This window comes from Artemia franciscana, chromosome 10 (assembly GCF_032884065.1).
Source record: "Artemia franciscana chromosome 10, ASM3288406v1, whole genome shotgun sequence".
Classification (NCBI taxonomy): Eukaryota; Metazoa; Arthropoda; class Branchiopoda; order Anostraca; family Artemiidae; genus Artemia; species Artemia franciscana.
Window position 1 is genome coordinate 46,823,994 of NC_088872.1, and position 26,932 is coordinate 46,850,925.

General features: G+C 36.3%; 1 protein-coding gene across 1 annotated transcript in view; it reads left to right on the forward strand.

Annotated features, from left to right (window-relative positions):
• The window catches only part of LOC136032273 (calcium uniporter protein, mitochondrial-like), a 183,860-nt gene that overhangs the window by 110,412 nt on the left and 46,516 nt on the right, over nt 1-26,932 (forward strand). Inside the window, exon 4 of the mRNA XM_065712530.1 lies at nt 3,972-4,090. Within this exon, the coding sequence (XP_065568602.1) occupies nt 3,972-4,090 (119 nt within the window). The remainder of the gene's footprint in view (nt 1-3,971; nt 4,091-26,932) is intronic.

Consider the following 26,932-nt stretch of genomic DNA (forward strand, 5'->3'; position numbering starts at 1 on the left):
CAAATTTTATCTCATTATCTCATTATCTCATATTTTTTCTCATTTTTCTGAATTACACCCCCCCCCCAAATCCCCCAAAGAGAGCAGATCCGGTCCGGTTATGTTAGTCATGTATCTTAGACTTGTGGTTAACCTTCCCATCATGTTTCATCGTGATCTCTCCACTCTAAGTGTTTTCCAAGTTTTCTGGTCCCTCCCCCCAAACTCCTTCCAATGACAATGAATCCGGTCGAAATTTAAAATAAGAGATCTGAGTCACGAGATTCTGTTAAATATGAAATTTCATTAAGATCCGATCACTCCTTCGTAAATTAAAAATACATCGTTTTTCTAATTCTTCAGAATCAACCCCCCCCCCCCACCAACTCTCCCAAAGAGAGTGGATCCGCTCCGGTTATGTCAATCACGTATCTAGAACTTGTGCTTAATTTTCCGACTAAGTTTCATCCCAATCCCTCCACTCTAAGCATTTTCCAAGATTTTAGGTTTTAGGCGCTGGATTTCGGATCCCTTGTCTGAGACGACGCAGGTTCGAATCCCATTGTACCCAATTCTTCAGTTTGGGACGGGGGTCAGTGGCTTGACTCTGTAAGCTTAGCTAGAGTCGACCCAGCTCTAAATGGGTACCTGGAGAAATCTGGGGAACGTAAACAGGAAGGGTGTGCGAAAGCACAGGTCGGCTGGCCCCCAGCCCCCCATTGCACTTCCTGGCTGAAGGGCCAAGAAACGGAGATCAGCACCGCCGGTACGGACTGTAAAGTCTAATGCCGTATCCTTTACCTTTTTGTACCTCCAACTCCCGCCAGTGTCACCGGATCCGGTCGGGATTTAATTAAGGGCTGTGAGACACGATATCCTTCTAAATATCAAATTTCATTAATATTTGATAGCCCATTCTTAAGTTAAAAATACCTCATTTTTTCTAATTTTTCTAAATTAACCGTCCCCCGCCCCCCCCCCAGATGGTCGAATCGGGGAAACAACTATTTCTAATTTGATCTGGTCTAGTCTCTGGTACGCCTGCCAAATTTCATCGTCCTAGCTTATCTGGAAGGGCCTAAACTAGAAAAACCGGGAAACACAGACAGACCGGCAGAATTTGCGATCACTATATGTCACTTGGTAAATATCAAGTCAACAGTTCGTGGTAACGAACTGTAGTAAGGAGCGATCCGGCTCAATAGTAAACGGAACTTTAAGATTTGGGACTTTGATACTAATATATATATCAAAAGAATTGGATTTTTATGCCGATTTAAAATATAAAAGTTTCATCAAATTTAGTCTTACTTATCAAAAGTTACGAGCCTGAGAAAATTTGCCTAATTTTAGAAAATAGGGGGAAACACCCCTTAAAAGTCATAGAATCAATAATTTAACGAAAATTACACCATCGCATTCAGCTATCAGAGAACCCTACTGTAGAATTGTCAAGCTCCTATCTACAAAACTGTGGAATTTCGTATTTTTTGCCAGAAGACCGTTCACGGGTTCGTGTTTACCTGTTGTTTTTTTTTCAGGGGTGATTGTATCGGCCCAGTGGTCCTAGAATGTTGTGAGAGGGCTCATTCTAACGCAAATTAAAAGTCCTAGTGCCCTTTCCAAGTGACCAAAAATATTGGAGGGCAACTAGACCCCCTCCCACGCTCATTTTTTCCCAAAATCAACTGGTCAAAATTCTGAGATAGCCATTTTGTTCAACATAGTTGGAAAACCTAATATCTATGTCTTTGGGGACGACTTACTCCCTCACAGTCCCCGGGGGATGGGCAACAAGTTACAAACTTTGACCAGTGGATTTCAGGGGATTTTTTGGATAGGGATGGGGTTACATGGGAGGGCCTTTCCATGGAGGAATTTTTCATGGGAGGAGAGAATTTCCATGAAGAGGGCGTAGGATTTTCTAATATTATTTAAAACAAAAAACAATGAAAAGATAAATATGAAAAAGTTTTTCAACTGAAAATAAGAAGCAGCATTAAAACAAAACGAATCGAAATTATTACGCATGTGAGGGGTTCATCTCCTCCTAAATACCTGCTCTTTACGCTAAAGTATTTTTAGTAATTTCAACTATTTCTTCTACGGCCTTTGTGATTCAGGGGTCATTCTTAAAGAATTGGGACAAAATTTAAGCTTTAGTGTAAAGAACAAGGTATTAAAGAGGGGGCAAACCCCCTGATATACGTAATAAAAATATACGAATATTTAAGTTCGTTACGAAAGTTAATTCGGAAGTTACGTATATTTTTTATTAATAAAAACGTCCGTAAGAAATCAAAAGTTCTAGTTGCCTTTTTAAGTAACCAAAAGATTGAAGGGCACATAAGCCTCATCCCCTACTCCTTTTTTTCTCAAAATCGTCCGATCAAAACTAAGAAAAAGCAATTTAGCCAAAAAAAAAAAATATATATATATATATACAAATTTCGTTCTAAGTATTCATGTGCGGAGAGCCAAAACCAAAACATGTGTTGATTCAAAAACGTTCAGAAATTAACTAAAAAAGTTTTTTTAACTGAAAGTAAGGAGCGACATTAAAACTCAAAACGAACAGAAATTACTCCGTGAATGAAAGGGGCTGTTCCCTCCTCAACGCCCCGCTCTTTGCGCTAAAGTTTTTTACTGTTTTAAAAAGAAGAATTGAGAGAAAGAGTCAAACTTTAGCGTAAAGAGCGGGGTTTTGAGGAGGGAACAGCCCCTTTCATTCACGGAGTAATTTCTGTTCGTTTTAAGTTTTAATGTCGCTCCTTACTTTCAGTTAAAAAGAACTTTTTTTTTTTATTTAATGCCATAGAAAAACGAGAAGCAAACCATTTAAGTTGTATGAAAATTCTAAAAGCCAAGCCATGAACAAATTTTTCAATTACGCATAGAAATAAAAATGCAAAACTTGTTTTGTTTTCAGCAAAAGAAATTATGGCTAATAAGGGCCATAAACATTGTTGAGATCAAAGTATATTTTTTTTCAATTTTGAAGATTAAATTTCTCTATCCTTTAGTTAGTGTTTGTTCGAAGTTTAAACCCTGCCTGATACCCAGTACTTTTGTACTTTTAAGAGATAATGACTTTCCAAGTGAATTATGAGTAGTTCGCTCAGAAGTTAGGTTAATCGATCTGCTTGACATTGCAATTTGAAAAAAAAAAAACTGAGAGAAAATATTAATAGGTTTTTTTTACGCTTTGTGTATCATTGTAATCATATATTGGTAGTTGTTAGATATAACAGTATTAAATTGGGGTGGAGGAGAAGCCTGCATGGGTGGGTTGGAGTAGGCAGCTTGATAATTACACTGCGTATACTGAGCAGTGTCTTTCATACTCGGGGGTGGTTCTGGCCTTTCTTGCGCTCGGGATAAAATCTTGATTAGCATCCCCTCCCTGCCTCCCAAAGATTTCGAGGCGAAATTAAAAAAAAATTCATTTTTGACAATATTTGAATGCAAAATACACAAAAAACATGAATTTTAATTAAATTCAGTCTATTTACTTTTATTTTCGAGAAATTATGGTGAAGAAAAAAAAAATTAAAATTTCGGATTGAATTCGCTTATACTTACTGCCAACTGCGCCCTCTACTTTATTTAAATGAAATAAAATTCCAAAATCACAAAGGATTATAATCGTTAAAATATTTCTTATAAATGTTGCGCCCCTAAGTGCAATTGTCCCTTCTGTCCCCTCTAAAACTGCTTCTGTTCGTGCTTTCAAATGAGTACAATGGAAAATGAAATATGAGATATTGAAAATTTACTATGAGCACTAATGTATTTGCTATACTTCAGTCAATTGGTGCTAGGCGCGTTGCTTTCGGAAAATATACGTAATTTTAAAAATTTTTTATTTTTATAACATTTTTCATTAACATTTATTTTTTTTAACATTTTTATTAAATAGTCTATGAAGTAGTTGTCTTTAATGCCTTTTAAATCTTCTGTTTCCTGTCGTTTAATGATTGTTTTGTCTATAGGTGGTGATAGAATTGCGTCTTCCAATAAGCAAGAAGTTTTGCTCGATGAAGATTTCCAAATTGTGATAAATGACGATGTTTTTACCGTTAAAGTGCCCAAAAAACCTTCAATTTCTAAGGTAAGTGACTGCATTATTGGTAAGATTACGATTATTGATTACGAGGGTCGATAGCTTCACATGCTAATATTGAATGCTAAGGTCTGATGTCATTTATAATGCTTCAAAGAAATATTGGCAAGCCAAACTTGAAAGTCCATACGTTTTTTTTTAAATTTTGCACCGTAACATTATATTTGCCCTGGACCTCGGTAATATTCCATAAAAGTGCGAATATCATAAAAATCTATTAACAAAAATATAGTGCCGTTTAGCTTCTTCGCGTTTGGAAAAGCACTAAAAATATATTACCAAAAAGCCTGTTTAATGACGTTTTAAGTTCGTATAATATAACATAATATAATATTTATTGGTAGACCCAAATTACCGACTTACAGTAAAGGAAATTATGGCTAATAAGGGCCATAAACATTTTTTAGATTAGAGTAACCTTTTCCCTGTGGCTGTGAGGGATCATGATGTCTCCAAAGGCATAGTTATTCGGCCTTTCAACTATCCTGAACAAAATGGCTACCCTAGAATTTCAGTCGGATGATTTTGAGAAAAAACGGCATGGGAAGAGGCCTAGTTACTCTCCGATTTTTGGTCACTTAAAAAGGGCACTAGAACTCTTAATTTCCATTCAAATGAGGCCTTTCCCGATATTATAGGACCACTGGATCAATACGATTACCCTTGAAAAAAAAAAGCAATTAAACACGCATCCGTGATCTTTTTTCTGACAAAAAAATACAAAATTTCGCATTTTGCAGAAAGGAGCTTGAAACCTCTACAACAGGGTTTTCTGATACGCTGAATCTGATGTTGTGATTTTCATTGGGATGCTATGACTTTTAAGGGGTATTTCCCTCTTTTTTCTAAATTCAGGCAAATTTTATCTGGCTCGTATCTTCTGATGGGTAAAATAAACCTTAATGAAGCTTATATATTTGAAATCAGCATAAAAAACCAATTTGGTGTAAAAATTCCGTTTTTTAGAGTTTCGGTTACTATTGAGCCGGGTCGCTCCTTACTTACAGTTCGTCACCACGATTTGAAGATTAAACATCTTAAAACCTGAAATGTTCTATAGTATTTACGTTATAAAATATACCTTATAGCCGCAAAATATACCTAACCATGGTACAGACAAAAAGGCTAGAGTCAAATGACCACATGTGGTAAAGAATTTAAACGTGTTAAAATAAGTGGAGTTAACAACTAATTAACAAGCTACCCAGAGCTTATGCAAAACCAGTGAGTTGAATGAATAGACTGTTTTCATTTGTTTTGTTTAGAGAATAAATACAATTTACTCTATAATATTTTATTTATTCTATACAATTATTAATTCTATAAAACTTACCCTGTAAAATATACCTGATAGCCGCAAAATGTACCTAACCCTAATATTTCATTGTACAGACGAAAAGGCTAGAGTCAAATGACCACATGCGGTAAAGAAATATAAGCGTGTTAATAAATGGAGTTAACAACAAATTAACAAGCTACGTAGAGCTTATGCAAAACTTATGAGCTGCATGAATAGACTGTGCTTTATTTCATTTGCTTTGTTTACAGAATAAATACAAATTAGATCTACGTTGCATGGGCAACGTGAGGTGTTGCGGCAACCTTTGCTCGGCTTCGCCGAGTAAAGTGTTGCGAGAGCAACACTTTGGTTTTGTTTCCTCGCTGCGACTAAACGCTGAAGTTGTTAATCTGTAAGGATGCTAAAATACATACTAGGTACACCAACTCGCAAAAGTTGCAAACTCCTCATTGCTAAAGATGATTGTAGCCTTACAGCCGATTATTACTTACAAGTCCCCTACATGTCTTACCACTGGAACCAAATTGGTCTTACCATCAAATACAACGGAAACAAAAAATAGGTACACCAACTAGTAAGAGTTGCGAACCCCTCATTGCCGAGGATGATTATGAGCTAACAGCCGACTGTTACTTATAACTCCCCTATATGTCTCACAATTGGTATCGGCCTATTTTTGGTTTCAGTGTGTACCTTACTACTGAAGTTGTCAACCCCTTTAAACTTTCAAACTGGTATATCTGATGAAGGAATTTTTGTACAAAAAAATGGATGACATATACTTTGATCAGCTCATCAAAAGCTATCGACTGCCGTCGAAAAAAAATCTATCTGTCTTAGTTCAAAAGTTGACTTTTTTGCCGTAGGCCAACTTTCTAACGTCATCACTTAGAAAGGAGCAAAGGATAAACTCTAATTTCTTTAGCAATGAGAGAACTTTTAAAGTTTAAGAGGCACATCTGATACCATTTCTCTACCGCAATCCCAAGTGCGAAAAACCGAATGATAAACTCAGCTGAAATCACGAACAGAAATGGGTAGAAACAATAGATGGCAGCACTTTCGGACCCGTGGGAAAATGCCGCTTTTTTGCTTCTCTAAATTTTTCTATTTATCACTCAAAGAAGATATATTGGCTGTGGGGCAGGGTAACTGTCGCATATATTTAACACTTATAGATTTTAGTCCATCTTCAATTTGAAACTGGTGCCTGCCTGCTTGCCTGCTAGAACGGAGCTTTCCACTCGAAAGCAGAAACATGGTTTGATGAAACGAAAGCTTGGCTGCATAACTTCAGATAGTCCTCTCTGACATAGGCTATACAACTCCTCTTCACTTCACACACTATAAGCTCTGGCTCAAGGACAAGCAAAAACCATCCTTTTTGGCCCCAGGCAAGAGTTCTACGAAGCTTTCCAAAATGTAAAGTCATATTCATTAATCCGGCCTAAGGTCCACACTTTCCGTAAAAACCGCAGAGGTTAGACCCTTACCACTCTCTAGGAATAAGCTGAAATCGGGGTGCTAGGAACAAAAAAAAAAAAAAAAACTACGACAAAACCAAAGTGTTGCTCTCGCAACACAATTCAAAAGTGTTGGTTTCGAGCTCCATAAATGTTTATTATGCCATTTTCGGTATGTAGGATATGAATTCTTATTCATGTTGTTATGACTAAAGCATTAGACTTTGTGCAATTAGGGTTTCATTTGCTTTGCCATTTTTCCATTTTTTATTCGTTTTTTAATTCCTTTAAATTAGGTGTTAAAGTTTTAATTTTTAATTTTATCTTCGGTAGAGTTTACTACTTTGAGTTTTACTGTTTCTCTATTTCCTCCTTTGCTACGTTCTTCCTTTTCTCTTTCCTGACATTATAGATGGGTTACAACTAGATTCTGGTCGAATTATCTGCATTTCACTAATTTTCCACCGTCTTAGAATTTTCCCCGTACTCATCCTCTTATCTGGCTTAAGTAATGTGATGTGAGCCTTGATTTAATAGAATACTTCGAGTTTAATTCCCGTCTTTTGTAGTGCTGGAAATATACCTTTTGGAGCAATTAACTTAGGAAAAGCAATCATGAGAACAGTATAAAGAAATGAAACCATTATGTCGTAAAATGCTCTATTTTTTAAATAAGTGAAAAGCCAGAATTTAGAAAAGCTACTTTAAGAGAGGATTATTATTAATCGTTGCGTAATCTTCCAAACTAGAAGTAGTATCTGCGCACAGCTAAAACTTATAATATCAGGGCTAACCATACAAAGAGTTGTTTTCCTTGTTGTTCAATCCAGGGGGCTCTAAGTTTCCTCAATTGGGTATTTGGCCTTGGAATTCCGGTGGTGTTCTTTTTGTTGTCATCCGACGCTATTTATGAGGGGTTTCAGCTAGGGACAGTCCAGGATTTATGCTTGGTGGCAGGGGTTGCAAAAAAATTAAAAAAACAATCAAAATTAGTTTACATGCATTTTTGTTACAAGCTGGACAAAAATTTAGGGGGAGGGGCTCAAACTTCGTACCCCCTCTCCCTGGGGCCTTGGATTTTATATTTTTTTTCCGAAGTCTCCTAAAAATTGTTTTTGAAATAAGATTTTACTGTTAAAACTAATCGAGATAAAAGGTAATCTCCTTAATTAGCTGCAAGTAGGAATTTTTCTCACTAGCCATTTTTTAAACCCATTTTTAATTTTTTGCTGCTATAGACCATGGTTTGCTCTTTACTAGATTAAATAAAAAAAAAAAGTTTTTTCAACTGAAAGTAAGGAGTGACATCAAAACTTAAAACGCACAGAAATTACTTCGTATATGAAAGAGGCTGCTTCCTCATCAACGCCCCGCTCTTTACGCTAAAGTTTGACTCTTTCTCTCAATTCTTCTTTCTAAAACAGTAAAAAACTTTAGCGTAAAGAGCGAAGCGTTGATGAGGAAGCAGCCTCTTTCATATACGAAGTAATTTCTGTGCGTTTTAAGTTTTGATGTCACTCCTTACTTTCAGTTGAAAAAACTTGTTTTTTTTATTTAATTTCTGAACGTTTTTGAATCAATGCATGTTTTGATTTTGGCTCTCCGCAGAGGAATGATCAAAACGAAATTTGCATATTTTTTTTTTGGCTCAATGGCTTTCTCATAATTTTGATCGAATGATTTTGAGAAAAAAAGAGCGGGGGACGAAGCCTAGTTGCCCCCCGATTTTTTGGTTAATTAAAAAGGCAACTAGAACTTTTAATTTTTTACGAATCTTTTTATTGGTAAAAGATTTACGTAACTTATAAATTAGCTTACGTAAAGAACTTTTGTATTCTCATGTTTTTATTACATATATGAGGGGATTCGCCCCATCGTCAGTACCTCGCTCTTTACACGAAAGCTTAAATTTTATCCCAATTCATTAAGAATGACCCCCTGAATCACAAAAGCCGTAGAATAAGTAGTTGAAATTACCGAAAATACTTTAGCGTAAAGAGCGAGGTATTAGAAGGAGGTGAGCCCCTCATATGGGTAATAATTTCTGTTTGTTTTAAGTTTTATTGCTGTTCCTTACTTCCAGCTGAAAAAGCTTTTTCACTTTTATTTTTTAATTGTTTTTTTTTTAATAATGCTAGTAAATCCTGCTCTCCCTTCATGGAAATTTTCTTCTCCCATTACAAATTCTCGAAGGAAAGTTCCCCCAGCATATCCCCCTCTTCTCAACCCCTCCCCCAAACCAAAAAAATCCTCCTGAAAACGCCTGTATACTTCCCAATAACCATTACTATATGTAAGCACAGGTCAAAGTTTGTAACTTGTTGCCCCTCCCACGGGGACTGTGGGGGAGTAAGTCGTCCCCAAAGACATAGTTATAAGGTTTTTTGACTCCGCTGAATAAAATGGCTATCTCAGAATTTTGATCCGTTGACTTTGGGAAAATAATTAGCGTGGGAGGGGGCCTAGGTGCCCTCCAATTTTTTTGGTCACTTAAAAAGGGCACTAGAACTTTTCATTTCCGTTAGAATGAGCCCTCTTGCAACATTCTAGGACAACTGGGTCGATACGATCACCCCTGGGGAAAAGAAAAAAAAAACAAAAAAACAAAAAAACAAATAAACACGCATCCGTGATCTGCCTTCTGGCAAAAAATGCAAAATTCCACATTTTTGTAGATAGGAGCTCGAAACTTCTACAGTAGGGTTCTCTGATACGCTGAATCAGATGGTGTGATTTTCGTTAAGATTCTATGACTTTTAGGGGGCGTTTCCCCCTATTTTCTAAAATAACGCAAATTTTCTCAGGCTCGTAACTTTTGATGGGTAAGACTAAACTTGATGAAACTTATATATTTAAAACCAGCATTAAAATGCGATTCTTTTGATGTAGCTATTGGTATCAAAATTCCATTTTTTAGAGTTTTGGTTACTATTGAGCCGGGTCGCTCTTTACTAGATTGTAGCTACCGCTGCAACCATAATTAAAGAAAACTTATATTCTTGATCGGTTATCTAAAATCATAAGACGGTTTTTCCCTAGAGAAACCGAGGGATTACTTGTAAATATTGGTCTGACCAGAAAAATGTTTCTTTCTTTTATATCCTAAAATTTCTTTCAGAAAAACTAATAAGGTTATGAGTAATGTAGGTTCGTCAAAAAAATTTAGTTGATGCAAGTTTCCAGCCTAATATGGTTTTTAAACCAATCCGGTTTTTAAACAAAATAAGGAACATGTGATTGGCTTGTGAAAATACGTCACATGCTTGGATTGAATATATGTCACTCAAAAATACGTCACAAGATGGATACGTCACAGAACCAGGGGAGTTGAAGCCTAAGTTTTAACTCGGAAGTAAAGAACAGTAATTACTCTTTTTCTTTGTTCGCTTCAATAAACAAATTTTGAGTCGAACGCAGTCTACGCCAAGTCTAAGCTTTTATTTTAAGATTATTAAATAAGCAACACACTCTTTTATTGGTTATAGAAGTCATTGAATTTGTAAATCCTATCGAAAGAAGCCCATATGTAGGAGTTTTATTTTGGAAAGGTGGCTTAACTTTGAAAATAACTCTTAAAATCGGTGAATCATATGGAAATAGTTAATAAGTTGTAGAAGCCACTGTCAACAGCCCGAAAATAAATGAGAAGACCGTCTCAAATTACACCCCCCCCCCTACCCAATTATCTGTATACAAATAATAGTTCTCGCACTAGAACTAATCGAGAACTAATTTGCTTGCTCTGAATTTTTTTAATTTATGCGCAGTTTATGCTTAAAACTGTGAACAATCTGAAAACTGCCAAATGCTGAAACTGCCTCTGTTATACCTTCTTTTGCTAATATAATCTTATGGGAGTTTTTTTCTAATCAGCTTTAAAAATGATTCTTTTGATATAAATATTGGTATCAAATTCTGTTTTTAGAGTTTCGGTTACTATTGAGCCGGGTGGCTCCTTACTACAGCTCGTAACCACGAACTGTATTAACGACATCAATTTTATTTTTTAAGTCAATTTAAACACGGAAACAACTGGAGCGTCAATTCACTAAAATGTAAAAGTGGAGGCAATGCGTGTGGGGCAATTTTGCTGTTTCATCGTTTTTTGCGATGAAAATACCACAAAAGAGTATTTTCAATAAAAATGCTAAAATAAGCTATTTTAAAAAGTCAACAGGTTGGGGGGGGGGTTGATCTTGAATCTTGACGCGCCTGAAATACCTCTTTCTTTGAAACGAAACTTGTTTTCCAATTTAATTTTTGTTCAGAAGGCATTTGAAGGAGTTTAGCCCAAGAAACATCGTTTCTGTATTTTTCAATATTTTTGTTTGGAATATGTATTTTGAGTTTTAAGTCTCGCATCACGTTTTGCCAATATGGGACACTGGGCCTCATTTAGTATTCTAAGACCTTCGGTTTAGTTGTTAACAACTTTGGGCCCTTCCTCCTTCGACTGCAAGGGTCGTGCTACCTTCATAGACTTTTTATTGTTCGACCTATCTGGCTGAAGTGGCTACCTAGAAATTTTGACACCGCGCTATTTTGGCCCCCGAGAATGCACAATGGTATAAGAAGAGGTCTAGTTGCCCCCCTCCATTACTTTGAGCTCGTAAAGGGCACCAAAACTTGCAATTTCCGTTCGACTGAGAACCCTCCTGAAATTATATGACCACTGGTTCGAAACGATCACTCCTGGGAAAAAAAAACTATATTGAAAATATCTATCCTTTTAAAATTTTTGATCTGTTCGTATTGGGTATCATTTATCAAACAGTTCGTGGTAACGAACTGTAAATAGTGAGTGACTTTTTGCCGAGAGATCACGTACGCGAGTTTTTTTTTCGGGGGGTGACCTTATCAAAAAATGATCCTAGATAATCGGGAGGGAACTCATTCAAAAGGAAATTAAAAGTTTTACTCCCTTTTTTCATACAGAACGTTTTTGAGTGGGTAAGGGGGTTCTGCAGGGGGATTTTCCAGGCATATTTTTTTACGGGGAAAATTTTCCGACCTGGTTTAAGAAACTATCAGAAACTAATAGAAAAGTATTTTCAACTGAAAGTAAGGAGCAACATTGAAAATTAAAACGAGCAGAAATTATTCCGTTTATGAGCGAGTTGCCCTTTCTTCAATCCCTCACTCATTACGCTAAAATTTGACTTTTCTACCCAACGCTTTAAGAACGACTTCTGAAACACAAGAGCGGTTAATCTTGAAAAAGAAGCTTTTTTAAACCACGAAAAAACCTTACCCTAACGGTTGAGGGACTGTTCGACCAAGGGATTTAGGAGGGGACAAACCCCTTCATATACGGAATACTTTCTGTTCGTTCTAACTTCTAACGTTGCTTCTTACTTTCAGTTGAAAAAACTATTTTAAGAAAATTTGATCCATGCACAGTGATCGCAGAAACGGCATTTCATTTTTGAAATGTACCTCATCAACATCTGCTTTTTGTTGACACCCATGGATTGTGTAAAACCATTAGTTTTTATTTTTAAACCCACATCAAGGAGTGGGTTGACACTCAAAAATAAAATGCACAGTCACACATATGATGACAGTCATAACATAATTTTTCTTCCATTTTTATTCACAGTCAAGTCTAGGCATGCTAGTTTTAAAAAATAACAGACTCTATGTTAATAAATTATTCAAAATGTTTCTTTTAAATGCAGTGGTGACAACATCAGCTGTTTTACAGTTGGTATCTAATTAAAGCAGTTCAAGGTTCGCATGGGTTGTCCGATTTAGCATTTTATTACTTTTGTTACATATACTTTGTTTACTCCAGATAACGTTATTCGATGATCCTTTTCGCGGATCAGTAAACTCACGCAGCCTTCCGTGAAGGCCGTGGAACAACAGGGTTGAAGCCCTAAATCATGATGCTTAAATTGTCACGACTATTCAGTACATAATGAGCTCATGAGAAAAGTCTTAGAATTTTTCTCGTAGTTAATAGTAACCTAATGATAACAATGCAAAATGAAATAGCTTGACTGAAATACAATTTTTTCATTGTTCTTAGAATAAGGCTGAATTTCATAAAAAAAAAAGGATATTCAAATGAAAAAGAAAAAAAAATACACAAAACCAAGAAAAAATAAAATTTGTAATATTCCGAATATTATGCTTAACAAATACTATTCAAACAGTTCGTGGTAACGAACTGTAGTAAGGAGCGACCCGTCTCAATAGTAACCAAAACTCTAAAAAACGGAATTTCGAAGACAATAGCTACATCCAAAGAATCGTATTTTGATGCTGATTTTACATATATAAGTTTCATCAAGTTCAGTCTTACTCATCAAAAGTTAAGAGCTTGAGAAAATTTGCCTTATTTTAGAGAAATAGGGGGAAACACCCCCTAAATCTCATAGAATCTTAACGAAAATCACACCATCAGATTCAGCGTATCAGAGAACCTCACTATAAAAATTTCAAGCTCTTATCTACAAAAGTGTCGAATTTTGGATTTTTTGCCAGAAGGTAGATCACGGATGTGTGTTTATTTGTTTCTTTGTTCTTTGTTGTTTTTTTCCAGGGGTGATCGTATCAACCCAGTCGTGCTAGAATGTTGCAGAGGGCTCATTCTAGCGGAACTAAAAAGTTCTAGTGCCCTTTTTAAGTAACCAAAAAAATTGGAGGGCACCTAGCCCCCCTCCTACGCTAGTTATTTTCCCGAAGTCACCGGATCAAAATTCTGAGATAGCCATTTTATTCAGCATAGTCGAAAAACCTTTTAACTATGTCTTTGGGGACGACTTACTCCCCCACAGTCCCCGTGGGAGGGGCTACAAGTTACAAAATTTAACCAGTGCTTACATATAGTAATGGTTATTGGGAAGTGTACAGACGTTTTCAGGGGAATTTTTTTGGTTGGGGGAGGGGTTGAGAAGAGGGGGATATGTTGGGGGAACTTTCCATGGAGGAATTTGTCATGGTGGAAGAAAATTTCCATAAAGGGAGCGGAGGATTTTCTAGCATTATTAAAAAAACAAAGAAAAAATAAAAGTGAAAAGGTTTTTTCAACCGAAAGGAAGGAGCAACATTAAAACGAACAGAAATTATTACGCATATGAAGGGTTCACCACCTCCTATTACCTCACTCTTTACGCTAAAGTATTTTTATTAATTTCAATTATTTATTCTACGGCCTTTGTTATTCAGGGGGTCAGTTTTAAGGAACTGGGACAAAATTTAAGCTTTAGTGTAAAGAACGAGGTAATGACGAGGGGGTGAAACCTCTTATATGCGTAATAAAAACATACGAATACAGAAGCTAATTCGTAAGTTACGCATATCTTTTACTAATAAAAACGTTCGTAAAAAATTAAAAGTTCTATTTGCCTTTTTAAGTAACCAAAAAGCTGGAGGGCAACTAGGCCTCCTTCCCCGCTTCTTTTTTCTCAAAATCATTCGATCAAAACTATGAGAAAGCCATTTAGCCAAAAAAATAAATATGCAAATTTCGTTTTAATTATTCATCTGCGGAGACCCAAAATCAAAACATACATTAATTCAAAAACGTTCAGAAATCAAATAAAAAAAAACAAGTTTTTTAACTGAAAGTAAGAAGCGCCATTAAAAATTTAAATGAATAGATATTATTTCGTACATGAAAGGGGCTGCTCCCTCCTCAACGCCGCTCTTTACACTAAACTTTTTACTGTTTCAAAAAGTAGAGTTCAGAGAAAGAGTCAAACCTTGGCGTAAAGAGCGGGGCGTTGGGGAGGGAACCAGACCAGATTAAATTAGAAATTGTCGATTCCCCGATTCGATTATCTGGGAGGGAGTGGGGGGGGGACGGTAAATCGGAAAAATTAGAAAAAATGAGGTATTTTTAACTTACGAACGGGTGATCAGATCTTAAGGAAATTTGACGTTTGGAAAGATATCGTGTCTCAGAGCTTTATTTTAAACTCCGACCGAATCGTCCAATATTGGGGGAAGTTGGGGGGGACTTCTAATCTTGGAAAACGCTTAGAGTGGAGGGATCGGGATGAAAAAGGAAAAATAAGCACAAGTCCTAGATAAATGATCGACATAACTGGAACTGATCCGCTCTCTTTGGGGGAGTTGGGGAGGGAGGGTAATTCTGAAAAATTTGAAGAAATGGGGTATTTTTAACTTACGAAGGAGTGATCGAATCTTAATGAAATTTGATGTTTGGAAGGATATCGTGTCTTAGAGCTCTTATTCGAAATCCCGACCAGATCAGGTGACATTGGGGGGAGTTGGGGGGAGGAACCTAAAATCTTGGAAAACGCTTAGAGTGGAGGGATCGGGATGAAACTTGGTGGGAACAACAGGCACAAGTCCTAGATACGTTATTGAAATAACCGGAATCGATCCGCTCTCTTTGGGGGAGCTGGGGGGTGAGGGGTTAATTCTGAAAAATTAGAAAAAGTGAGGTATTTTTAATTTACCAAGGAGTTATCGGATTTTAATGAAATTTCGTATTTAGAAGGACCTCGTAACTCAGATATTTTATTTTAAATCCCGACTGGATACCGTGGAAAAGGGGGGGGGGAACCGGAGATCTTGGAAAACGTTTAAAGCGGAGAGATTAGGATGAAACTTGGTGGGAAGAATAAGCACAAGTCCAAGTTACGTAACTGACATAACCAGACCAGAGCCGCTCTGTTTGGTAGAGTTGGGGGGGGGGTATTTCGGAAAAATTAGAAAAAATGAGGTATTTTTAACTTACGAATGGGTGATCTTAGTGAAATTTGATATTTAGAAGGATCTTCTGATTTAGAACTCTCATTTTAAATCCCGACAAGATCTGGTGATATTGGGGGGAGTTGGAGGGGGAAACTGGAATTCTTGGAAAACGTGAACATCCAGATATCTTACGAATGGGTGATCGGATCTTACTGAAACTTGACGTATAGAAGAATCTTATGTCAGATGCTCCATTTTCAATTCGAATGGGATCTGGGGACATAGAGGGTTGGAGGTGCGAAACAGAAATCTTGGAAACCGGAAATCTTGGAAAACGATTAGAGGTGAGAGATCGGGATGAAACTTGATGGGAAGAATAAACACAAGTTATAGATACGTGATTGACATAATTGGAACGGATCCGTTGTCTTTGGGGGAGCTGGGGGTTGTTAATTTGAAAAAATTAGAAAAATTGAGGTATTTTTAACTTAAGAACGGGTGACCGGATCTTAATGAAATTTGATAATTAGAAGGAAACCATGTCTCAGAGCTCTTATTTCAAATCCCAACCAGATCTGTTGACGTTGGGGGGATTTGGAGGGTGAAAACCAGAAATCTTGGAAAACCTTTAGAGTGGAGAGATCGGGATGAAACTTGGTGGGTAGAATAAGCAAATGTCGTAGATACGTGATTGACGTAACCGGAATGGATCTGCTCTCTTTGGGGGAGTTAGGGTCTGGGGTTCAGTGCTTTGGTATGTTCGATGCTTCTGGACGTGGTAAGACGATGAAAATTGGTAGGCGTGTCAGAGAGCTGCACAAATTGACTTGATAGAGTCGTTTTCCCCGATTCTACCATCTGGGGGGCTGAAGGGAGAGGAAAAATTAGAAAAAATGAAGTATTTATAACTTACGAGTGGGTGATCGGATCTTAATGAATTTTGATATTTAGCAGGAACTCGTGACTCAGAGCTTTTATTTTAAATCCCAACCGGCATTAAGCCTCTGATTTTCCTTTTAAATCAATCCATTGATTCTTAGAATTTTGCTAGCACTCATACCATATGAGCTCTTAGCTCTTGACTCTTCCGACCTCGTCGCAAGTGTATATGAACTCTTGGCTCTCTCGACCTCGTCACAAGTGCCATATATGCTCTTGGCTCTTGGCTCCTCCAACCTCTTCACGAGTGCCATATGAGCTCGAGGCTCTTCCGACCTCGTCACAAGTGCCATATGAGCTCTTGGCTCTTTCGACCTCGTCACAAGTGCCATATGAGCTCTTGGCTCTTCCAATCTCGTCACAAGTGCCATATGAGCTCTTGTCTTTTCCGACCTCGTCACAAGTACCATATGAGCCCTTGGATCTTCCGACCTCGTCACAAGTGCCATATGAGCTCTTGGCTCCTGGCTTTTCCGACCTCGTCACAAGTACCATATGAGCTCTTGGCTCTTCCGACCTCGTCACAAGTGCCATAAGAGCTCTCGGCTCTTGGATCTTCCGACCTCGTCACAAGTGCCATAGGAGCTCTTGGCTCTTGGCTCTTTCGACCTTGTCACAAGTGCCATAGGAGCTCTTGGCTCTTCCGACCTCGTCACAAGTGCCATATGAGCTCTTGGCTCTTCGGACATCGTCACATGTGCCATATGAGCTCTTGGCTCTTCCGACCTCGTCACAAGTGCCATATGAGCTCTTGGCTCTTGGCTCTTCGGACCTCGTCACACGTGCCATATGAGCTCTTGGCTCTTCCGACCTCGTCACAAGTGCCATAGGAGCTCTTAGCTCTTGGGCTTAGGAGCCCTTTTTGCAGCAGCATCATTTTTGTTTTCAGAAAATAACCTTACGAAGGTAAAGATCTAAGAATCAAGAATACTGAATCAAGAAAATCATGAATCAAGAATCAGCATAATTTGTGGTCAAAATATAAAAGAAAATTAGAAATTCCTAATGTATTACGACTTTGATTTAATTTTGGTGCTTTCACAGTATACCGTACCAGCGCTGCCTGAAGGTGGCCCAAAACATAAAGCTTTTGAAAAACAAGCTAAAAATAAGCCAAAGCCTTTGAAAACACAAGCCAAATAAGCCAGAGAACTTTTTTTACATGAAAACACAAGTCCAGGTCACAACACAAACACAGGGTAACACAAGCAGCTTACTCGCCAGTCACCGTCCCAATAAGCCAGTCTGGAGCGAAATAAGCCAATATGGCAACACTTCATCGTACAACCTGTCACGATAGCATAACTTAAAACTTTACAGTACGAAATGCAATATTATGTAATCGTTATGCAGATTTTATCTGTAAAAAAGGCACTTCTTAGCAGACTCGAGCTTTGCATAAACCTTTACGTTGCATAAGCTTATGATACGCTGTTGAAAAGTGATCATAGTAGTAATTAAATGGAAATTATGGATGACAAGTTGATGTTTATTTATTAATAAACTTTTCTTACAAAGCCTTTCACGCTTGATCAGAGCTTGAATAGCCATCTCCATTCCACATTTTTTAGTACTTTTCTTCTCTAGCTGTGTTAAATGTGACATGGGGGATCTTTGCCCCCTACTTGTTTGTGCAACTCCCTGGTTTTCAGCCTAGAGAATTACATATGTAAAATTACAAATTAAACATGTGTAAAAACTCTTTCCACTAAAATTGTACATCAGTTTTGTGTTTGGGACACCCTCTGAAATCTCTGGATATTGTGGATGCTACAGGACTGTATCAAGGGAGTTAGGGGGTTTTAACTCCCTCCCTCCAAAATTTTTGTTCGACTTGTAAAAACGCTACAAAAATGCATATAAACAAATTTTTGCGTTTTTTAACCCTTACCAACTCGAACCAAAATACTAGTTATTCCGTTAGGACGCTATGATGAAAAAGTCGACTGTTATACTCAATTCAAATGAATCTGTGATTTTTCGACTTTTCTGTTCTATATAGGGCCAATTTTCTCTTGTTGTTGTGGGAATTCATGTTCCTGTCTTATATTTTTTTTTCCATTACTTCCCTCTGTGTTTTACTTTTTCCTTATTCGGATCATAAGTAGATAAATATTTGAGAAGTTCTATTTTTCTTGGAACCAAATTTTTGCTTTTGTATTTTTTGAAGCTTATACATAATTTGCATAACTACGTTCAACGAGCCAGCAATATGAAGTCAAGTAAAAGCCCTAAATTTTAGTACGTGAGTAAACCAATTAATTGTGTTTCACAAACTACAGAGAAATGCATAAGAGAACTACTTAAAATACAAAAATCAATTAAAAAAGAAAAAAAAATACCAAAGGAAACTTCTAAAATACATAGGAAAAATACACACTAATTTCAACTATATATCACGGGTCCAACGACTGGCCGTGGCCTCCTGCTATGGGCATAATTAAATAAAAAAAACTAATTTTTTTAGCTGAAAGTAAGGAGCGACATTAAAACTTAAAACGAACAGAAATTACTCCGTATATGAAATGGGTTGTCCCCTGCGCAATCCCTCGCTCTTTACGCTAAAGCTTTTAATTGTTTTAAAAAGTAGAATTGTGGCAAAGAGTCAAACTTTAGCGTAAAGAGCGAGGGATTGCGGAGGGGACAACCCATTTCATATACGGAGTAATTTCTGTTCGTTTTAAGTTTTAATGTCGCTCCTTACTTTCAGCTAAAAAAATTAGTTTTTTTTTATTTAATTTCTGAACGTTTTTGCATTAATGCATGTTTGGTTTTGGCTCTCCGCACATACATTATTAAAATGAAATTTGTATATTAATTCTTTTTTTGGCTAAATGGCTTTCTCTTAGTTTTGATCAGACGATTTTGAGAAATAAGGGGTGGAGAAGGAGGCCTAGTTGCCCTCCAATTTTTCGGTTACTTAAAAAGGCAACTAGAACTTTTAATTTTTAACGAACGTTTTTATTAGTAAAAAATATACGTAACTTAAGAATTAACTTACGTAACAAACTTTCATAACCTTATATTTTTATTATGTATACGAGGGGGTTTGTACCCTCGTTAATACCTCGCTCTTTACACTAAATCGTAAGTTTTGTCCCAATTCTTTAAGAACGACCCCTGAATCAGAAAGGCCGTAGAATAAATAGTTGAAATTACTAAAAATACTTTAGCATAAAGAGCAAGGTATTTATCTCCTCCTAAATACCTCGCTCTTTATGCTAAAGTATTTTTAGAACCCCTCATATGCGTAATAATCTCTGTTCGTTCTAAGTTTCAATGCTACTTCTTCCTTTCATTTGAAAAAACGTTTTCATGTTTATTTTTTATTGTTTTCTTATAGTAATGCTAGAGAATCCTGCGCCCTTTTCATTGAATTTTTCTTCCCCCATGACAGATTCCTCCAAGGAAAGATCCTCTAACATAGCCGCCTCTCCTCAGCCCCACCCCCAAACAAAATAAAATCCCCCTGAAAACGTCTGTACATTTCCCAATAACCATTACTATATGTAAACACTGGTCAAAGTTTGTAACTTGTAGCCCCTCCCACGGGGACTGTGGGGGAGTAAGTCGTCCCCAAAGACATAGTTATTATGGTTTTCGACTATGCTGAACAAAATGGCTATCTCAAAATTTTGATCCGTTGACTTTGGGAAAAAATGAGCGTGGGAGGGGGACTAGATGCCCTCCAATTTTGTTGGCCACTTAAAAAGGGCACTAAAACTTTTTATTTCCGTTAGAATGAGCCCTCTTGCGACATTCTAGGGCCACCTGGTCGATACGATGAACCCTGAAAAAAAAAATAAATAGGGTACGCACCCGTGATTCGTCTTCTGGCAAAAAATACAAAATTCCACATTTTTGTAGATAGGAGCTTGAAACTTCTACTGTAGGGTTCTCTGATGCGCTGAATCTGATGGTGTCATTTTCGTTAAGATCCTACTACTTTTAGGGGATGTTTCCCCCTATTTTCCTAAATAAGGCAAAATTTCTCAGGCTCGTAACTTTTGATGAAACTTATATATTTAAAATCAGCATTAAAATGCGATTCTTTTGATGTAGCTATTGATATTTTGAGGTTACTATTGAGCCGGGTCGCTCCTTACTACAGTTCGTTACCACGAACTTTTTGATAAGGCAATAATGATCAGATAACGTTCAAGCGCTTTGTATCTCTTATATAATTCATAACGATTGTTCCAACAATCTTGTTGTTAACTACTAAATTTAAGTTACATGGAAATGGGACATCTAATTCGCTAAGCCGGATTTTTATTTCAAAACGATAATGACAAAAGCAGGGACAATAAAATAAATATTGGTGACAAGTTCGCGAGTCCATATACACACAAAGGATCCCGTAATATATTTTGGTCATAAATAGATAAATATTTGAGAAGTTCCATTTTTCTTGGAACCAAATTTTTGCTTTTGTATTTATTGAAGCTTATACATAATTTGCATAACTACGTTCAACGTGCCAGCGATTTGCTTTTGCATTTATTGAAGCTTATTCATAATTTGCATAACTACGGTCAACGTGCCAGCGATTTGCTTTTGCATTTATTGAAGCTTATTCATAATTTGCATAACTACGTTCAACGTGCCAGCGATTTGCTTTTGCATTTATTGAAGCTTATTCATAATTTTTATAACTACGTTCAACGTGCCAGCGATTTGCTTTTGCATTTATTGAAGCTTATTCATAATTTGCATAACTACGTTCAACGTGCCAGCGATTTGCTTTTGCATTTATTGAAGCTTATTCATAATTTGCATAACTACGTTCAACGTGCCAGCGATTTGCTTTTGCATTTATTGAAGCTTATTCATAATTTGCATAACTACGTTCAACGTGCCAGCGATTTGCTTTTGCATATATTGAAGCTTGTTCATAATTTGCATAACTACGTTCAACGTGCCAGCGATTTGCTTTTGCATATATTGAAGCTTGTTCATAATTTGCATAACTACGTTCAACGTGCCAGCGATTTGCTTTTGCATTTATTGAAGCTTATTCATAATTTGCATAACTACGTTCAACGTGCCAGCGATTTGCTTTTGCATATATTGAAGCTTGTTCATAATTTGCATAACTACGTTCAACGTGCCAGCGATTTGCTTTTGCATTTATTGAAGCTTATTCATAATTTGCATAACTACGTTCAACGTGCCAGCGATTTGCTTTTGCATTTATTGAAGCTTATTCATGATTTGCATAACTACGTTCAACGTGCCAGCGATTTGCTTTTGCATTTATTGAAGCTTATACATAACTTGCATAACTACGTTCAACGTGCCAGCGATTTGCTTTTGCATTTATTGAAGCTTATTCATAATTCGCATAGCTACGTTCAACTTGCCAGCGATATGAAGTCAAAGTAAGAATTCCCTTACTAAATTATGCATATATTGAGAAAAACAACATGGAAAGTGAAAGTTTTGTATGCAAAAGAAGATACATGTATTCTAATGAGCAAATCTAGTAAATGAGATAGAGGCTTGTCGCTTTTCTTCTTTGATAAATCTTTTGCGGTATCATCTTTTCTTGATCTGAAAGGGAAACTTTGATTTTTTTTTTCTTATCTTTATTTGTGCTGATTCAGCTAGCATACATGCATTCCATTGAAGATTGTCTCTCTTATAAATTACTCTTTTTAGACCTATCTATGATTTGAACTTTCCTAATTAGCTTTTTATTATAACAAATATTTTGCATTCCTTAGCTGTTTATGTAGAATTTTGTCCAATGAAATGGGAAAACTGAATCCACTTGTGTAAGTTTTTGTTCCGCTGCTTAATAAAAAAAAAAAGGTGGACATAGGAGTTGGTAACAGCAATTGCCTGAAACATAGGCAGGGCCATATCTAGGATTTTTTGAGGGGGTGGGGGTGTATACAAGGACTTTTTATCGGGGGGTATACAAGGATTTTTTTAAGGATGTAGGAAACAGTCTTGTATGTATATATATATATATATATATATATATATATATATATATATTTATTTATATATATATATGTATATATATATAGTTGAGGTGGTGGGGGGGGGGGTTATGTGGGAGGATATTTCTATGGAGGAACTTTTCATGGGGGAAGAGAATTTCAATGAAGGGGGCGCGGGATTATCTAGCATTATTTGAAAAAAACAATGAAAAAATAAATATGAAAATTATTTTCTACTGAAAGTAAGGAGCAGCATTAAAATTTAAAACGAACAAAAATTATTACGCATATGAGGGGTTTACCTCCTCGTTATACCTCACTCTTTACGCTAAAGTATTTTTAGTAATTTCAACTATTTATTCTACGGCCTGATTTAAGTTCTAAAGCTTAAAGCTCAAAGTCACTAAAGCTTAAGTGGGACATTTAAGCTTAAGTGTAAAGAGAGAGGTGTCGACGAGGGTTGAACCCCCTCATATACGCAATAAAAACATACGAATATAGATGTTCGTTACGTAAGGTAATTCGCAAGTTACGTATAATTTTTACCAATGAAAACTTTTGTAAAAAATTAAAAGTTCTACTTGCCTTTTTAAGTAATAAAAAAATTGGAGGGGAATTTGGCCTCCTCCTTCACTCCTTTTTTCTCAAAGTCTTCCGATAATTGCAATTAATTAATATGTAAATTTTGTTTTAATTATTTATGTGCGAAGAGCCAAGATCAAAACATACTTTAATTCAAAAACGTCCAGAAATTAAATAGAAAAAACAGGTTTTTTTTTTAAATGGAAGTAAGGAGCAACAGTAAAACTTAAAACGAACAGAAATACTCCGTATATAACAGGGGCTGTTCCTCCTCAACGCCCCGCTCTTTACGCTAAAGTTTCTTACTGTTTTAAAAAGTAGATTTAAGAGAAAGAGTCAAACTTTAGCGTAAAGAGTGGGGCATTGAGGAGGAAAAGCCCCTGTCATATACTGAGTAATTTCTGTTCGTTTTAAGTTTTAATGTTGCTCCTTGCATTCATTTTAAAAAACTTGTTTTTTTCTATTTAATTATATAAGAAAAGTGATAAGAGTGAGTGTGGTAATTATCAAGGAATTCGCCTGGTCTTTGTAGGTTGCAAATTACTTAGTAATATGAGATATATATTTTCTTTCTTTTCTCCTGAAAAGGATAGATTTTTCCAAGACATTTCCAATGAACAAAGAACTATGCTCGGATTTGTCTCAATTTCTGCAATAGCAACATAATATTTCTTGTCCCGTTTCTAACCCTCTGGATATTATTGCAGAATTCCTAAGGGATTAAAGATTGGCTGGCATCTTGTAATATCCTTGGTATTTTTTCTTTTAGTATGTCATTGCCTTTTTGTCTCATAGAACAGAATAAGCCCGTAATCTTATTCAAAGACTTTTTCCGTATTAAGTAGCAGATCATGTAGGCTACTTAGTCGTTAATCTTCTCTTTGCCTCTCTGGGGCTCAATGCTTGTCCCCAAACCTTATTCTGTGAAATATTTTATTTTTATAATTCATCCTCTATATTTCGTATAATTATAATATTACCCCCCCCCCCCTCTCCAAGAGCTAAATATCAAAGTTGTAATGATTCAATAGCTTCTCGAACTATAAAGTATCCAGAGGTGGTCTAGCCGTGGGTTAATCTAGGTCCTAAGTTACTCGGAGGAAAAACCCCACCCTAACTCCCATCAAAGGTTTCTAGTCCAGAAAGATTTAGAAATACAATGTCAGTGAGATTCTAACACAATGAAGGGTATGTTCTACGTATCTTGTTGAGGTCCCCATGTCCCTAATTACTAGAATTCGAAGTTTTCAGACTCTAAAAACACATCGGCAATAAAGTCTTCGGCGTTTGTCCAGATCAGGAAAGAAGTTGACTATATTCATCGGAGGAAAGCTCTCCCTGTCACCATTCAACTGTTGACATGACTGCTAGTGTTGAAATTAGGTCTGCAGTGTCTATTAACTTAGGAATTTATGGAATTAGGACAATCCTAGAACTCCAGCTGTTTGTGGAATTTCTGCGTGCCTCAGAATTTCCGCTCAAGGACCAAGAGGCTATTAAAGATTTTAGTCCAAGGATCATTCTACAGTCCGGTGTATCCCCTCCTCCATCTGAAATTTGTTTTTCTGCGCTCTCTGGATACTAGAAAGGTTCTGTTTCATATCGGTGGAGCGCCTCCATAGCTGACTGTGTTATACAAGTTCTAACTCACTTTGTAGCTTACTACTTAACATACATCCACCCAAATGCAAGTATGTGTATGCTCATAGGACATGTTTTGTCATTTCTTTGGTATACTCATACATCGTATTACGTCAAGAGTAAGTTGAATCAAATATCGTATCTACGAAGGTCCTTGACAAATTAATTACGGAAATAACACACTGCTAAAATATATCAATATTTGTATTAAATATTTTTTATAAAATATTTTTTTATAAAATATTTTTTATAAAATATCACGCACATTTGTACTGTATTACAAAGGAAAGGATAGTCTACGCTTTGTGAAAAAAAATATCAATATATTTTTAGACTCGCTCTTTTGCCTCTCAGCGAGTGTTCTAGGCATATCGTAAACCCTGTCTCGTAAACAGCTGCAAACCCTGTCTAAGTCTGTTATCAACTTAAACAATCGTATTTTAGAATTTTCTTTGGAGCAATATTACATTTTATGTGTATATGTTTTGGCATTAACCTGCCGTATAGCCAGTATTTTATTCGGGGGATGGGGGGGTAGATTTTTTGGGGGGAGGGTTAAAATTTTTTGACGCATCAAAAATTTGTTTATATGTATTTTTCTTAGTTTTTACGAGTTGGACAAAACTTGGGTGGATTTCAAACCCCCCCCCCCCCTAAATTTTTTCTTGGGGAGGAGATAGATAACAAAACAACTAACAAGGTTGTTTGCTTTTACCAAGGGTTTTAAAATCACGAAGTAATTATATAAATTTTTCACTAACAGAAATTTAGCCAGTTTTCCTCTTTTGTGCATGGTTACTGTGTTCTGCAAGGTTCAAGGTTGGGCATGAACATTTAGGTGATCCTTAGGGTGCCTCCCGATAAACAATTTCCTCTCATTTTAAGATTCAGCCGTCGCTCTATGCTTGCATAAGAAAAAATTCTTCTGTTCTAATATTTAAAATATTTTAATATTCCAAGACAGTCCTCATGGCACTAAGAGAAAAGAAACATTTGTCAAAGAAAAAAATTTATTAAGAAAGAAATACAAAGAGAAAAGAAATTTATTTATAGACTATTAAGCTCTACAGAGAAAGAAAATTTGTACGTAACGACGATATAAAAAAGAAGTAAACACGTCTCGACAATCTCTTTAACCAGACATGCATAGAGGAGAAGAGAAATTTTAGATTTCCCCCACAATGCCTTGATTCTGTTCTTTTTTCCTATTTTCATATGGTTATTTAATAATTCTTCAAATATTGACTCATGCCAGAATTATTTAAATATAAACTATATATCCTTATATATTCGGAACCCTTGTATTCGGGACTTTCGATTCGAGCACCACGGTCTCTGACAATAAATGTGCTGAGAGGGAAGTTGAGAAAGTCCTATGGATTTCTTTCTAGAGTTAAAGGCTAATTTGCCAAAAAAAAAAAACGCTTGGTCGGCTTTATAACTCTTATTTGCTCCTCATTTGTTTTTTTGTTGTTTTTTTTACCTCGTCAGAACATCAACAAACTCGGTCTGTCTGTTTTAGATTTTTTAGTATTTTTTCCGTGTTCCTTTTTGATCTCTTAACAGTTATATCTCCAAAAGTTACGGAGTTTTCGAGATGTGTGATATGGAGGATATATTAGAAGGCAGATTCAGACAGCAATCTGAATTAGTCGCAGATTTGCCGTTTTTATTTGACTTAAAAACGAGAATATCACAATCTAGAAGCTCTTTAGTCACAAATCATTGACCGTCCAAAAATAGGTCGTTTTTACCCCCTTTTAGACCATATTTGCAGCATAAACATCTTGTTGCATCAAATTTTTTCAACACTGCCCCTATTAGATATTTAATTTATGCTGTTTTGTCTATTAGACATGTCTGCAGGAGTTTATTTTAGAGAGACCATGTTTTGAAAGAAAATGTGTGTGTGTGTGGGGGGGGGGGTAAATAAAAAGACAGACTAGCTATATGTAAAATAATTGAAATCGTAGTATTTTTCTGAATTAGAGAGGAATCAGATGCTTCTTTATGCGTGCTCGATCAGATATGAGTGCTGTAAGTTTTGGTGGATGGACTTTTTTTTAGCGGGGGGGTGGGGCTTTGGTTAAAATCAAACAAAGGTAGCATTGTGTGGAAAATTTAAGACAACTTACCGCAACTTTAATTTTTGTTTTTTTAACAGTCAAATATAATAAAATAAAATAAACAACACTTTGGCACTGAACAAAAATCCATGATGGTTTGCGGTCGTGTGACAGTCCACGTAACTATTCACTTATTAAAATATTTATTTAATGAAATCGAA